Genomic DNA, 13,941 nt, shown 5'->3' with positions numbered 1-13,941 from the left:
CTGCCTTCCTCTGTCAGTTCGCTCTGTTTTTAGGCAGGCAGATGACTACAGCTACTTGTTAAGGTTTAATGAATAGTCAACAATTAGCGCTAATGATTTAGTGGAAATGAATAGGCTTTGGGTCCAACAAAAGATTATCAGCACCAACTGTCTTGGAGAGGGAGGCAGAGGATAGTTCACATTAATCTTGGTCAAAAACGCTGAGCTAGAACTGGGATGGACTCAAAGGGCCAGAAGGCTGGGCAGTAGAGGGAATTTGGGGGTCTCCTTCACTGTGAGCTGAAGTAGGAACCCAGGGATCAGACCTGAATGACCTTTTTCTCTATGGTAAACTGCACTCACTGTCACAGCTTGGACTGGACTGGAGGCAAAAGCAAACTTCACCTGCAGAACTCTGTATGTGTTTATGTACTTCTCATTGCAGATGTATTTTGGGAACATAAAAATCCTCCTGCCTATATTAAAATGGTATTTGTCTTTAAGTTATTGTTGCCCTCAAGACAGTCAGACCAAGAATGCATACCTTCTGCAGAAACTCTTATTTCTCAAAGCTGTGGATACAAGTCAGTGACAGCAAAAGCCGGATGCCTGGCATTCTGGCTATGCGCTGTTCTACATCCTGGCATTTGGGCACCAGACACCCTAGAATGTGGTTGTTACCTCCCAGTTACCTCCAAAGGTGGCTTCCAGAATGTTCAGGTTTAGGCCAGTATTCAGTGAAAAGTTAACACTTTGTCAAATGTAGCATATCTCTCCTGATCCATTAGAGAACGTTTGAGAACCACTTCAGATAAAGCTATTTTTTTTTTCCATGCCAATTCCCAAATCTCTTAATGCATTTTTATTGTGATTAAATACACAGAACATAAAATGTACCATTTTGCCATTTTAAAGCATACAGTTCAGTGGCATTAAGTATGCTCACAACGTTATGTAAACATCACCACTATCTAGTTCGCTTAATGCATTCTTTGTCACCTTTTGCCCTGACTAGAAAATGGCTATTGAGTTTGAAAAACATAGTTCGGAATAACAACATATGGTCAAAAACATTTCTTTTACATAAACATGTCCTGATCAAACACTTCTAAGAATAACAGCTAACCATTAATAGGTAAGTTACTTACCTTCTTAGTCTAAATTGGTCCGGATATGTTCTAATACATATGAGCTAAGAATTTCAATATATATTATTTTCTTAATTCCAGAGAAAATGTACAGAAGACCTACATTATTACTCTTAAGGTAGCTGAGAAGAGGCATTTTCAACCTTGATATATAAAACAAGGGCATTCCTAAAGTTTTTAATGAAATGAAATGCGATAAATAGAATCTGATTTTCATCTTATTTCCACTATACTATTAAACCAAGAAATATTCTTTTGGTGCCAGTATGTCTAGTTCTTTGTGTTTGTTGCACGTTCTCTGAGTTGAGCAGGTGTATATGTGAAAGAGTGTGTGTATGTGTGTACTACTCCCCTGCACCCCTCTTGTGTTCATGATTCCTCTGTCTAGCCTCAAGAGTTGAGGCTCATCAAATTCACCCTCATCTTTGCCTAGTCCAAGTTGGAGTTCTCAGGTGACCGGGTCCCTTCTTTTGATAGAGTACCATCCTAAGATTTTTCTTATTCCAGGGAAAATTAGGAGACAGATCCAGGCTGTCTCACATGACCAAGGGACAGTATGCTCAGCCCTAAGCCAGATCTCAATGGTCTGCAAAGGCATTTCCCTTTATGGCTTCCCATTATGGAGCAGGTTTGTGGTATTTGATGCTTTTCTCATGATAACTAAACCTCCTAATGCTCCCCCAATCCATCCTCCTGAGCCCCCTGCCCAACAGGCCAATAACAGTAACTTTGGACCCCTGCAAAATTCAAGATTAACTGAGAGTGAAAGTCAAGAAGAGAAGGCAAAGAGCGAAACTGACTGATGTCAACAGATGATTTTGCTCATTATTTGATTCACAGACTTTTCTCTAACTTCCTATGACAAAATATCCTTAACAAGTTGCTTTATCAGTGAATTTCATTATACATACTTTTTTTTGACAGCAATTTTGACAGTGGTGGTGTCTGAAAGGTGAAAAGAGATTGATTTTATTACTTCTGATCAATAATTTATGTAACTCCACCCACCCCCAATTCCTCAGCATTGAATCAGATTATTTCCTTTGTGCTTGGGAGATTTTTTTCTCCCTAGCAATTCACAAAAAAAGAATTAAGCTTTATTTTTTGTCTAATCCCCCTATTTAGCTTCCTACTTTGGGTACAGGACATGCTCCATTACTCACAGGAGTAGAATGATAGCTGAATAAACGGTAGAATAGTAAACAGCTGTTGCATAAACTAACATCTGTCTGATATTACTATTCATGAACCACTTAGTCGTGTTTGTTTCAGAGTGAGCTGGGAAAAGCATGGGGTTGGGGAGAGAGGGGGTGGGCTAGTCCTTTCTGCTTGCTCTGCTTGATCAGAGCTTCCTGATAACGTGTTTTCTGCCCACCTCCTCAAAACTCCTAGTCTCATCCCCTCACCCTACAATAGGAAAAGATCCACGGATGATTCTTCGTAACAATGGATTAAAATAATGTGTTTCTGATCATATGCAATAGCAAATCAGAGGCAGCCCTTTTCTAGGTATCATAACATTCTATTCTATGTTTTTTCCTCTTCTTAATTTTATTTTTTAGAAAGGTTTCATTTATTTATTTGTCAGGGAGAGAGAGACCAGGAGCACAATCAGGGGGAGTGAAGGGCAGAGGGAGAAGCAGGCTCCCCGCTGAGCAAGGAATGGGATGGGACTCAATCTCAGGACCCTGGAATCATGACCTGAGCCAAACGCAGATGCTTAAATGACTGAGCCACCCAGGCATCCCTTTTTCTCTTTTTTTTTTTTTAAAGATTTTATTTATTTATTTGACAGAGAGATCACAAGTAGGCAGAGAGGCAGGCAGAGAGAGAGAGGAGGAAGCAGGCTCCCTGCCGAGCAGAGAGCCCGATGCGGGGCTCGATCCCAGGACTCTGAGATCATGACCTGAGCCGAAGGCAGCAGCTTAACCCACTGAGCCACCCAGGCGCCCCCCTTTTTCTCTTTTTTAAAAGTTTTTAATCACCCAGTGCTCATCACAAGTGCCCTCCTAACTCCCCATCACCTATTTCCCCCATCCCCCCACCTCCCCCCTGATAACCATCAGTTCTCTATAGTTAAGAGTCTGTTTCTTGGTTTGCCTTTCTTTTTTCCCTTTGCTCATTTGTTTTGCTTCTTAAATTCCACAAGTGAGTAAAATCATACGGTATTTGTCTTCCTCTGATTGATTTATTTCACTTGGCATTATACTCTCTAGCTCTATTCATGTCATTGCAATCTATTTTTTATCTATGTTTTAATCAAAACTATTTATTATCACCTACTACTTGGAACCACAAATATATTTTACTAAATTGTAGCCAGAGAATAACACAGTCATGTAAATTATAGAATTCTAAAAAAAGTTACAAAAAATAAGGCCCAAGACTCTAATTTTGATTTATTTTCATATTTTCCTGCCTATGTGGATCTTTTGCTTCTCTTCTTCCTGACCTTCTTAAAGGAAAAAGCACACTCTATCTTCATTTTCACTTGGCCTGCCCTTCTGTTATCAAAATTACTTTTCCCCCCAAGGCCCACAATTCGATTTTGAAAAATATAGCCCATCTCTGAAATTACAACATAATTCCTAGTAGGAAAAGAAAAACTTCCAGGTCTCAGCTAGGGTTAGAGAGCAATAGCTCATCCTCAGACTAGTACCTTTTTGCAGTATGGAACCTGGAACATGAGTGCTGATGTCAGTGACACAGTTCCTATCCTTTGGCTTCATTTATTTTTCTAAGACTCAATTTCTCAGGCCAACTCTAGTGCAATTTCTTCTTGTAGGTCCTCTGCAACCTAATGCATCCAGATTCTTTTTTCTGCTCTATGGCTGGCAGCAAGTGGAACCCAGTGAGTCCTGTGTATTTGTTGCTACCTGTCCTCACAGGCTTTCTGCCCCAAAGGCATACACTTAGATAACAGGAAATAGCAAAGATCTGAGAACAAAACTAACCAGATAAATGAGATGGCCTCATATAAGGCCACTAGAAAATAGTTGTGATATCACATTCAATCTACAACTCACAATGAATTATCAGATTTTTGTTGGAGTCAAACAGAAATCAAACAGAAACATGCAAATGAACTTGATGTTATATTGGAAAGTTCCATCACCGTTCTAGGAGTGACATGATAGTCCATCTACTCTTCCCTAGTCTTAGGCAGTTTTCCTCCACAGGCTGACGCTTCTAGGAAGGTGTCTAAGATTTAGGTCATTTGTATTGCTAACTTCCTACTTCTTAAATAAAGAGGGCAGTGATATTAATGACCATTAATCCAGAAGCCCCAAAGATAAAGCACACTTTTTCACAGTTCAATTTGCCATGTTACAAAACTATAAATATACCTTTCTTTCTTTTTAAAGATTTTATTTATTTATTTGACAGAGAGAGATCACAAGTAGGCAGAGAGGCAGGCAGAGAGAAAGAGATGGGGAAGCAGGGTCCCTACCTAGCTGAGAGCCCGATGTGGGGCTCCATCCCAGGATCCTGGGATCATGACCTGAGCTGAAGGCAGAGACTTCAATACATGGAGCCACCCAGGCACCCCTATAAATATACCTTTCTGCTTCTGACCTTCTCCTCCATACAAGCTCACTTTAGTCCAGAAGATAACTTAAAGACATCTTCATATGATTGGCCAGCCACCCTTTGAGGATTAATGTGACAAGCCTAAATTTTAGTCTGCCTAATCCTTGTGCATATCTAATTTTTAATCTAACTGGTGGCCTTCTGCTTGTATCTCTGGCGCATAGCTTTGAGGTGGTGCCTGTTACCTCCTGCTCATCCACACACATAGTCCATCCTATTGCCAAATCCATTTACTCATTCCAGTGGCTAAATGGGAATTTAAAGTAGCACCTCTATATCCTAACATCAGTGGTTTAATCTGAAAGCCAAACCTCGGTGGTACCACGGGTCGCCTTCCTTTTTCCTGACATTTCAGCCACTGCCCTGTACCCACTTCACTCTCTGGCATTCCTCAAGTCTCCCTGTCTTTTATCCTGTTGCTGTGTAAAGCACAACTGAGGTCAGGTAGTGCTTGATTCATCTTGGTATCTAATACCCAGAACTATACTTTGAACACAGTAGGTTCTCAATAAAGTCTGGCACACAAATTCCCACTTAACGTGTTTTAGATGATTACTTCTCTCTATTCCAAAAGGAAGGCCATCGTGCAAGGCCACAAATCATTAATGAACTTCTGTAACGGGCACCTATTTAACTAGCTTTCATTTGTCCTACATGTTCCTGTCACAGGTGTTCAGCAGAGAGAGTGACTAGATAATATCACATCCCTCCTCAAAGCCATTAGACCACACCATTCAGTGGATGAAATACTTCTGAGAACAGTCTTCTCCTCTCATCTTCCATCCCAATCATAAGAACATACTCGGTATCTAAATGCAAAGCTTAATTATTCTGTTTACCCCACTGCTATCTTATCATATTTGCTTCCTTTTGTCCTGATTTCTTTGGTTTCTAATTATATTTTGTTAAGCTTACTGTGTATGGCCTTTGTGTAAGCCTTAGGAAAAACAGAGAAGAAGTTGAGAGGAGAGAAGGGAGAGAGGTAAGTAGTGGAACACATGTGATGCATCTAGCACTGGGGCTTGGGAAGCACTAAGCTGCATCAGAGAAAGGACCAAGTCCAAGCCCTTGAACCTGTGTTCCTCTCTATAAGGTAAGGGGATGTGACGTGGGTGCAATGGACAGAGCCAGACCAGATGGTCTTGTTAGCCATGTTTTATTGTGCTCTGGCCTGGAATTGTCCTAGGTATAGTTAAAAGTACTTTAACCCTGTGTGTTTGAGAGGAATGAGGAAGAAGCTCCCAGATTATGTGCAGAGCTCTTCATTTTAGCTGAGCTAAGATTTTTAGCAAAAGGGTATCCAGAGCATTTGCTTTTGAAAAGAGTCAAGTGATTCTGTAGCTGTACAGTCTAGGGTAGTGGGAAGGCAGGAGGAAGAGGGAAGGAAGAATTAACATTTTCTAGAACTACATAATTATCACTCCTCACCTTTCTTTCTTTCTTTTTTTTTTTTTTAAAGATTTTATTTATTTGACAGAGAGATCACAAGCAGGCTTGCAGAGAGGCAGGCAGAGAGAAAGGAGGAAGCAGGCTCCCTGCGGAGCAGAGAGCCCGATGCGGGGCTCGATCCCAGGACTCTGAGATCATGACCTGAGCCGAAGGCAGCGGCTTAACCCACTGAGCCACCCAGGTGCCCCATCCTCACCTTTGTTTCTTTAAACTATCCTAATATTGGGCTAGTCAGTTTCCTTCCTTCAGCCTCTTTGCATCTTATGGGCACTCAGTAAGGCAAACTGACTTCATTACTCCTAAGCATAAAATCCTTCTTCTAGGAAGCTTGCTCTGAATGTCAAAACCATTTACCACCACATACTACTTCACCTTACCCAACCATTTTCATCAGAATTTGGAATTCATAAAATCTATCCTGGACTTCATTTGGTTTGAGGATTTAGAAGATGATGGTGTTTGATAAGTGAGATCCATCAGGAGTTATGTGATATGCATGGCATATTCAAGTTTGTGGGGAACTGCACTTTAGTTTTTTAGGACTTTATTTATTTGACACAGAGAGAGAGACAGCAAGAGAGAGAACACAAGCAGGGGGAGTGGGTGAGGGAGAAGCAAGCTTCCCGCTGGAGTGGGTGAGGGAGAAGCAGGCTTCCCGCTGAGCAGGAGCCGAATGGGGATGCGGGGCTCCTGCCTGGGATCATGACCTGAGCTGAAGGCAGATGCTTAACAACTGAGCCACACAGGCGCCCCAGGAGTTGCACTTTAGCAGAATAAGTGGCCACCAAGGTTTGTGGGCTGAAAGGCACCTAGGCCAAAAAAAAAATCTTCTCCACTGTCCTTGATTTTTGTATCATTAGAGATTTATTACTTTAGATTACAGTATAAATATCCTCAGATGGGGTAACAGAGTAACTCATTAATACTACATGGTAAACTAATTCATCATTATTAGAAAACCAATAACCTCAAAAGGCACAAGTAATGTACGTTTGAATGTGGAGAGGGGAAAAGAATAGTTCTAGATCCCAGAAAGTTACCTGGAAAGAAGAGGTAGTGCTACCTGAAAGGGGGGTGACGGCCCTAGAGATTAGGGGAGTACAGAACAAAAGCAAGACTAGAGGGAAGGTGAGAGAACATAAATAACTTTGCCTACTTTACAATTTTAGCTGAGTCCCGAGAGATTGCAAAACATGAATGTAAGTAGGACTATAAGAACTGAGGATTCCGTGGGAGCATCTGCCCTTAAGCAGCACTCCTGTGTAATTATTAAAAGGTTAATTTAAAATAATGCATTAATTTATTAAGCTTTCTTAGATACTTACTTAATTGACGAATCATGAGAAGGGAAGTTTCCTTGAGCTACAGATGAATTTTCAGAGAGAAAAAGAAAATTACTACCTGTCGGTAGCCTTCCCAAGCTACTTGTAAAATGGTAATTAACATCTATTAATAGGTCTTTATTCCCTGTTGTCACTGCTGTGTTTAAACCCTCCAGGGACTGCCAGGGAGACATAAAGTATGGTTTACAATCTGCACCCACTGCCTACCTCACCAGCCTCAATCTCTGGCCACCATTCTACATATATTCTGTGCTCCAGAGATCCTGAACAACATGCAATTCCCTTTGCCTGTGCCCTTACTATTTAGTTTGTAACTCTAACATCGCTCTTTTAAATTCCTCACCTTTTAGGAATCACTCAGCTTATGTTACCTCTTTCAGAGAGCCCTACTTGAAATTGTCCTGCACAGACAGGCATCCTCTGTCAATGCTCCTGAAGCACCCTATACTTCCTTCTATTATAGGACTTACTGTGCTATAGTTTACAGTGTCCGACATATAGTAAGCACTTAATAGCACTTATTTATTGAAACAATTCTTTAACACAGGTGTTGGGTCAATGTTTATTAGTCTAACAGTCATTAATCTCTTCCTATTCAAATACTGTCTAACATGACTTGCCTGCCATCTAGCAAAGTTCCATGAGCAGATATTAGAAAATATTTCTAAATAATTACAGTAAAGCAAGTCTTCATGTAGAACATCTCCATAGGAATACTAGAATGGTGTATATCAATTATACACATACATCACTAAACAGTCTTAGACAAACAGAATGCTCTGAATAATAGAAAATAGTATTGCCAATTAGAGCCAGGTCAAAGTCAAGGAAAATTGCTATTTATCTTTCTCCTAAGAAATGTAAAGTGTATTGGGAGTAACCAGTAAATTCCAATGATCTGTTTGAAAACATTTACTTAAAATTCTATGTGCCTTCCTGAGTTTGTTTATGAGTATATTTGTACATGTGTATAGTTTTGGAAAGGAAGGAACTGGAATTAATAGTGTATTAACCTGAAAAATTAAGTGTGAAGATAATATTGCTGTGGTGGTTTCAAAGTATGTTTACAAATTCTTTGGTAATACTCTCTCAAAGGGAATAGAGGTTAACTCTATTCCCTTTGAGTGTGGATTGGACTCAGTGACTTGCTTCTAATGGACAGTCCAGGGCAGAAATGATGGTATATAACTTCTGAAACTAGGTTATAAAATATATTGTGGTTTCAGCCCCTCTACCTTGGATCACTCAGTCTGGGGGAAGCCAGATGCCATATTATGAAGATACTCAAGAAGCCTTATATAGAGGTCCACAAGGCGGGGAACTGAGGCCTCCTACTGACGGCCATGTGAGTGAGCCATCTTGGAAGTGAAGCCTCCAGTCCCAGTTAAGCCTTTAAATGACTGCAACAGCCCTGGATGACAACTTGACCATAACCTCATGAGAGACCCTGAATCAGAACCACCCAGCTAAATTGTTCCTGGATTCCTAACCATAGAATCTTATATAAGACAATTTTTTTTAAGCTGCCAAACTTTGGGGTGATTTGTTACTTAGCAATAGATAACTAATGTGACCGTTAGAAAAAATAACTCTTCCATGGTTTCTAGGAATATGGTAGATTAAATGTCCTGAAGAGCCTGTGTGAAACCTGTTACAAATGCAATGGGAATTTTATAAATATACAATTAGAGTGTAGAACTTCAATGCACCTCTTTAATAGCTGGACACATTTGCAGACAATAAAAAAAAGGTCTAGTAGATGGAAAAATCAGTAAAGACATAAAATCAATAAACGTAATTTAATATCCATTTAGAGCTTTCCATCCTTCATATAGAGAATACACATTATTTTGGTATGTCCATGGAACACTATCAAGTTGCAGTCACATATTTGGCCACAAAGAAAACCTTAACAACTTCAGTGTATTCAAGATTTACAGGCTATATGCTCTGAATGTAATTTAAAAAGCTGGGACCCGAATAGTAGGAGTCAAGATGGCGGAGAAGTAGCAGGCTGAAACTACTTCAGGTAGCGGGAGATCAGCTAGATAGCTTATCTAAAGATTGCAAACACCTACAAATCCAACGGGAGATCGAAGAGAAGAAGAACAGCAATTCTAGAAACAGAAAATCAACCACTTTCTGAAAGGTAAGACTGGCGGAGGAGTGAATCCAAAGCGACGGGAAGATAGACCGCGGGGGGAGGGGCCGGCTCCCGGCAAGCGGCAGAGCAACGGAGCACAAAATCAGGACTTTTAAAAGTCTGTTACGCTGAGGGACATCCTCCAGAGGCTTAACTGGGGTGAAGCCCAGCGGGGTCAGCGCGGCCTCAGGTCCCGCAGGGTCCCAGAAGGATCGGGGGTGTCTGAGTGTTGCAGAGCTTACAGGTATTAGAATGGGGAAGCCGGCTACAGAGACAGAGCCGAGGAGTGAGCTCTCAGCTCGGGGTTACCTTGAACCGGTCGCAGGCTCAGTCAGCTCCGAGCGCGGCCGGAGGCCAGGGTGACGGGAGTAATTGGGCACTGTTCTCTGAGGGCGCACTGAGGAGTGGGGCCCCAGGCTCTCGGCTCCTCCGGGCCGGAGACCGGGAGGCCGCCATCTTCATTCCCGCCCTCCGGAACTCTACAGAAAGCGCTAAGGGAACAAAAGCTCCCGAAAGCGAACCCGAGCGGATTACTCAGCCCAGCCCTGGGTAAGGGCGGTGCAACTCGGCCTGGGGCAAAGACGCTTGAGAATCACTACAACAGGCCCCTCCCCGAGAAGATCCGCGAGAAACCCAGCCAGGACCAAGTTCACCTACCAAGGAGTGTAGTTTCAATACCAAGGAGAGCAGCGGAATTCCAGAGGAGGAGAAAGCAAAGCACGGAACTCATGGCTTTCTCCCCATGATTCTTTAGCCTTGCAGTTAATTTAATTCTTTTTTCTTTTTCAATTTTTTTTCTTCTTCTAAATTTTTTTAACTTTTACCCTTTTCTTTTTTAACGTTTTTTAACTAGTTTATCTAATATATCTATATATATATATATCTATATATATATATATATATATATTTTCCTTTTTATATTTTTTCTTTATTGGTTTTCTTTTTTTAATTGTTTCTTTTTTTTTCTTTTTTTCTTTCTGAACCTCTTTTTATCCCCTTTCTCCCCCCTCACGATTTGGGATCTCTTCTGATTTGGCTAAAGCATATTTTCCTGGGGTTGTTGCCACCCTTTTAGTATTTTACTTGCTCCTTCATATACTCTTATCTGGACAAAATGACAAGGCGGAAAAATTCACCACAAAAAAAAGAACAAGAGGCAGTACCAAAGGCTAGGGACCTAATCAATACAGACATTGGTAATATGTCAGATCTAGAGTTCAGAATGACGATTCTCAAGGTTCTAGCCGGGCTCGAAAAAGGCATGGAAGATATTAGAGAAACACTCTTGGGATATATAAAAGCCCTTTCTGGAGAAATAAAAGAACTAAAATCTAACCAAGTTGAAATAAAAAAAGCTATTAATGAGGTGCAATCAAAAATGGAGGCTCTGACTGCTAGGATAAATGAGGCAGAAGAAAGAATTAGCGATATAGAAGACCAAATGACAGAGAATAAAGAAGCTGAGCAAAAGAGGGACAAACAGCTACTGGACCATGAGGGGAGAATTCGAGAGATAAGTGACACCATAAGACGAAACAACATTAGAATAATTGGGATTCCAGAAGAAGAGGAAACAGAGAGGGGAGCAGAAGCTATACTGGAGAGAATTATTGGAGAGAATTTCCCCAATATGGCAAAGGGAACAAGCATCAAAATCCAGGAGGTTCAGAGAACCCCCCTCAAAATCAATAAGAATAGGTCCACACCCCGTCACCTAATAGTAAAATTTACAAGTCTTAGTGACAAAGAGAATATCCTGAAAGCAGCCCGGGAAAAGAAGTCTGTAACGTACAATGGTAAAAATATTAGATTGGCAGCAGACTTATCCACAGAGACCTGGCAGGCCAGAAAGAGCTGGCATGATATATTCAGAGTACTAAACGAGAAAAACATGCAGCCAAGAATACTATATCCAGCTAGGCTATCATTGAAAATAGAAGGAGAGATTAAAAGCTTCCAGGACAAACAAAACTGAAAGAATTTGCAAATACCAAACCAGCTCTACAGGAAATATTGAAAGGGGTCCTCTAAGCAAAGAGAGACCCTAAAAGTAGTAGACCAGAAAGAAACAGAGACAATATACAATACCAGTCACCTTACAGGCAATACAATGGCACTAAATTCATATCTCTCAGTAGTTACCCTGAATGTTAATGGGCCAAATGCCCCAATCAAAAGACACAGGGTATCAGAATGGATAAAAAAAACAAAACCCATCTATATGTTGCCTACAAGAAACTCATCTTAAACCTGAAGACACCTGAAGATTTAAAGTGAGGGGGTGGAAAAGAATTTACCATGCTAATGGACATCAGAAGAAAGCAGGAGTGGCAATCCTTATATCAGATCAATTAGATTTTAAGCCAAAGACTATAATAAGAGATGAGGAAGGACACTATATCATACTCAAAGGAACTGTCCACTATATCATACTCAAAGGAACTGTCCAACAAGATCTAACAATTTTAAATATCTATGCCCCGAACGTGGGAGCAGCCAACTATATAAACCAATTAATAACGAAATCAAAGAAACACATCGACAATAATACAGTAATAGTAGGGGACTTTAACACTCCCCTCACTGAAATGGACAGATCATCCAAGCAAAAGATCAACAAGGAAATAAAGGCCTTAAATGACACACTGGACCAGATGGACATCACAGATATATTCAGAACATTTCATCCCAAAGCAAGAGAATACACATTCTTCTCTAGTGCACATGGAACATTCTCCAGAATAGATCACATTCTTGGTCCTAAATCAGGTCTCAACCGTTATCAAAAGATTGGAATCATTCCCTGCATATTTTCAGACCACAATGCTCTGAAGCTAGAACTGAATTACAAGAGGAAATTTGGAAAGAACCCAAATACATGGAGACTAAACAGCATCCTTCTAAAGAATGAATGGGTCAACCAGGAAATTAAAGAAGAATTGAAAAAATTCATGGAAACAAATGATAATGAAAGCACAACGGTTCAAAATCTGTGGGACACAACAAAGGCAGTCCTGAGAGGAAAATATATAGCGGTACAAGCCTTTCTCAAGAAACAAGAAAGGTCTCAGGTACACAACCTAACTCTACACCTAAAAGAGCTGGAGAAAGAACAAGAAAGAAAGCCTAAACCCAGCAGGAGAAGAGAAATCATAAAGATCAGAGCAGAAATCAATGAAATAGAAACCAAAAAAACAATAGAACAAATCAACGAAACTAGGAGCTGGTTCTGTGAAAGAATTAATAAGATTGATAAACCCCTGGCCAGACTTATCAAAAAGAAAAGAGAAAGGACCCAAATAAATAAAATCATGAATGAAAGAGGAGAGATCACAAAGAACACCAAAGAAATACAGACAATTATAAGAACATACTATGAGCAACTCTACGCCAACAAATTTGACAATCTGGAAGAAATGGATGCATTCCTAGAGACATATAAACTACCACAACTGAACCAGGAAGAAATAGAAAGCCTGAACAGACACATAACCAGTAAGGAGATTGAAACAGTCATCAAAAATCTCCAAACAAACAAAAGCCCAGGGCCAGACGGTTTCCCGGGGGAATTCTACCAAACATTTAAAGAAGAACTAATTCCTATTCTCCTGAAACTGTTCCAAAAAATAGAAATGGAAGGAAAACTTCCAAACTCATTTTATGAGGCCAGCATCACCTTGATCCCAAAACCAGACAAGGATCCCAACAAAAAAGAGAACTACAGACCAATATCCTTGATGAACACAGATGCAAAAATTCTTGCCAAAATACTAGCCAATAGGATTCAACAGTACATTAAAAGGATTATTCACCACGACCAAGTGGGATTTATTCCAGGGCTGCAAGGTTGGTTCAACATCCACAAATCAATCAATGTGATACAACACATTAATAAAAGAACAAGAACCATATGATACTCTCCATAGATGCTGAAAAAGCATTTGACAAAGTACAGCATCCCTTCCTGATCAAAACTCTTCAAAGTGTAGGGATAGAAGGCACATACCTCAATATTATCAAAGCCATCTATGAAAAACCCACCGCAAATATCATTCTCAATGGAGAAAAACTGAAAGCTTTTCTGCTAAGGTCAGGAACACGGCAGGGATGTCCGTTATCACCACTGCTATTCAACATAGTACTAGAAGTCCTAGCCTCAGCAATCAGACAACAAAAGGAAATTAAAGGCATCCAAATCGGCAAAGAAGAAGTCAAACTATCACTCTTTGCAGATGATATGATACTATATGTGGAAAACCCAAAAGACTCCACTCCAAAACTGCTAGAA

General features: G+C 40.4%; 2 protein-coding genes across 12 annotated transcripts in view; one reads left to right on the top strand and one right to left on the bottom strand.

Moving 5' to 3' along the window:
* RBMX2 (RNA binding motif protein X-linked 2) overlaps window positions 1-13,941 on the top strand; it is a 110,177-nt gene that overhangs the window by 56,521 nt on the left and 39,715 nt on the right. The window lies entirely within an intron of this gene.
* The window catches only part of LOC125091380 (fibrous sheath-interacting protein 2-like), a 77,528-nt gene that overhangs the window by 35,982 nt on the left and 27,605 nt on the right, over window positions 1-13,941 (bottom strand). For all 11 annotated transcript variants that reach the window (XM_047714957.1, XM_047714959.1, XM_047714958.1 and 8 more), the window contains 2 exons: window positions 7,493-7,529; window positions 2,039-2,072 (listed from right to left, as the gene is read on the bottom strand). In XM_047714957.1, the coding sequence (XP_047570913.1) occupies window positions 2,039-2,072; window positions 7,493-7,529 (71 nt within the window). The remainder of the gene's footprint in view (window positions 1-2,038; window positions 2,073-7,492; window positions 7,530-13,941) is intronic.

Source organism: Lutra lutra, chromosome X (genome assembly GCF_902655055.1).
Source record: "Lutra lutra chromosome X, mLutLut1.2, whole genome shotgun sequence".
In the NCBI taxonomy this organism is placed as follows: Eukaryota; Metazoa; Chordata; class Mammalia; order Carnivora; family Mustelidae; genus Lutra; species Lutra lutra.
This window is presented reverse-complemented; position numbering and strand designations above follow the sequence as displayed.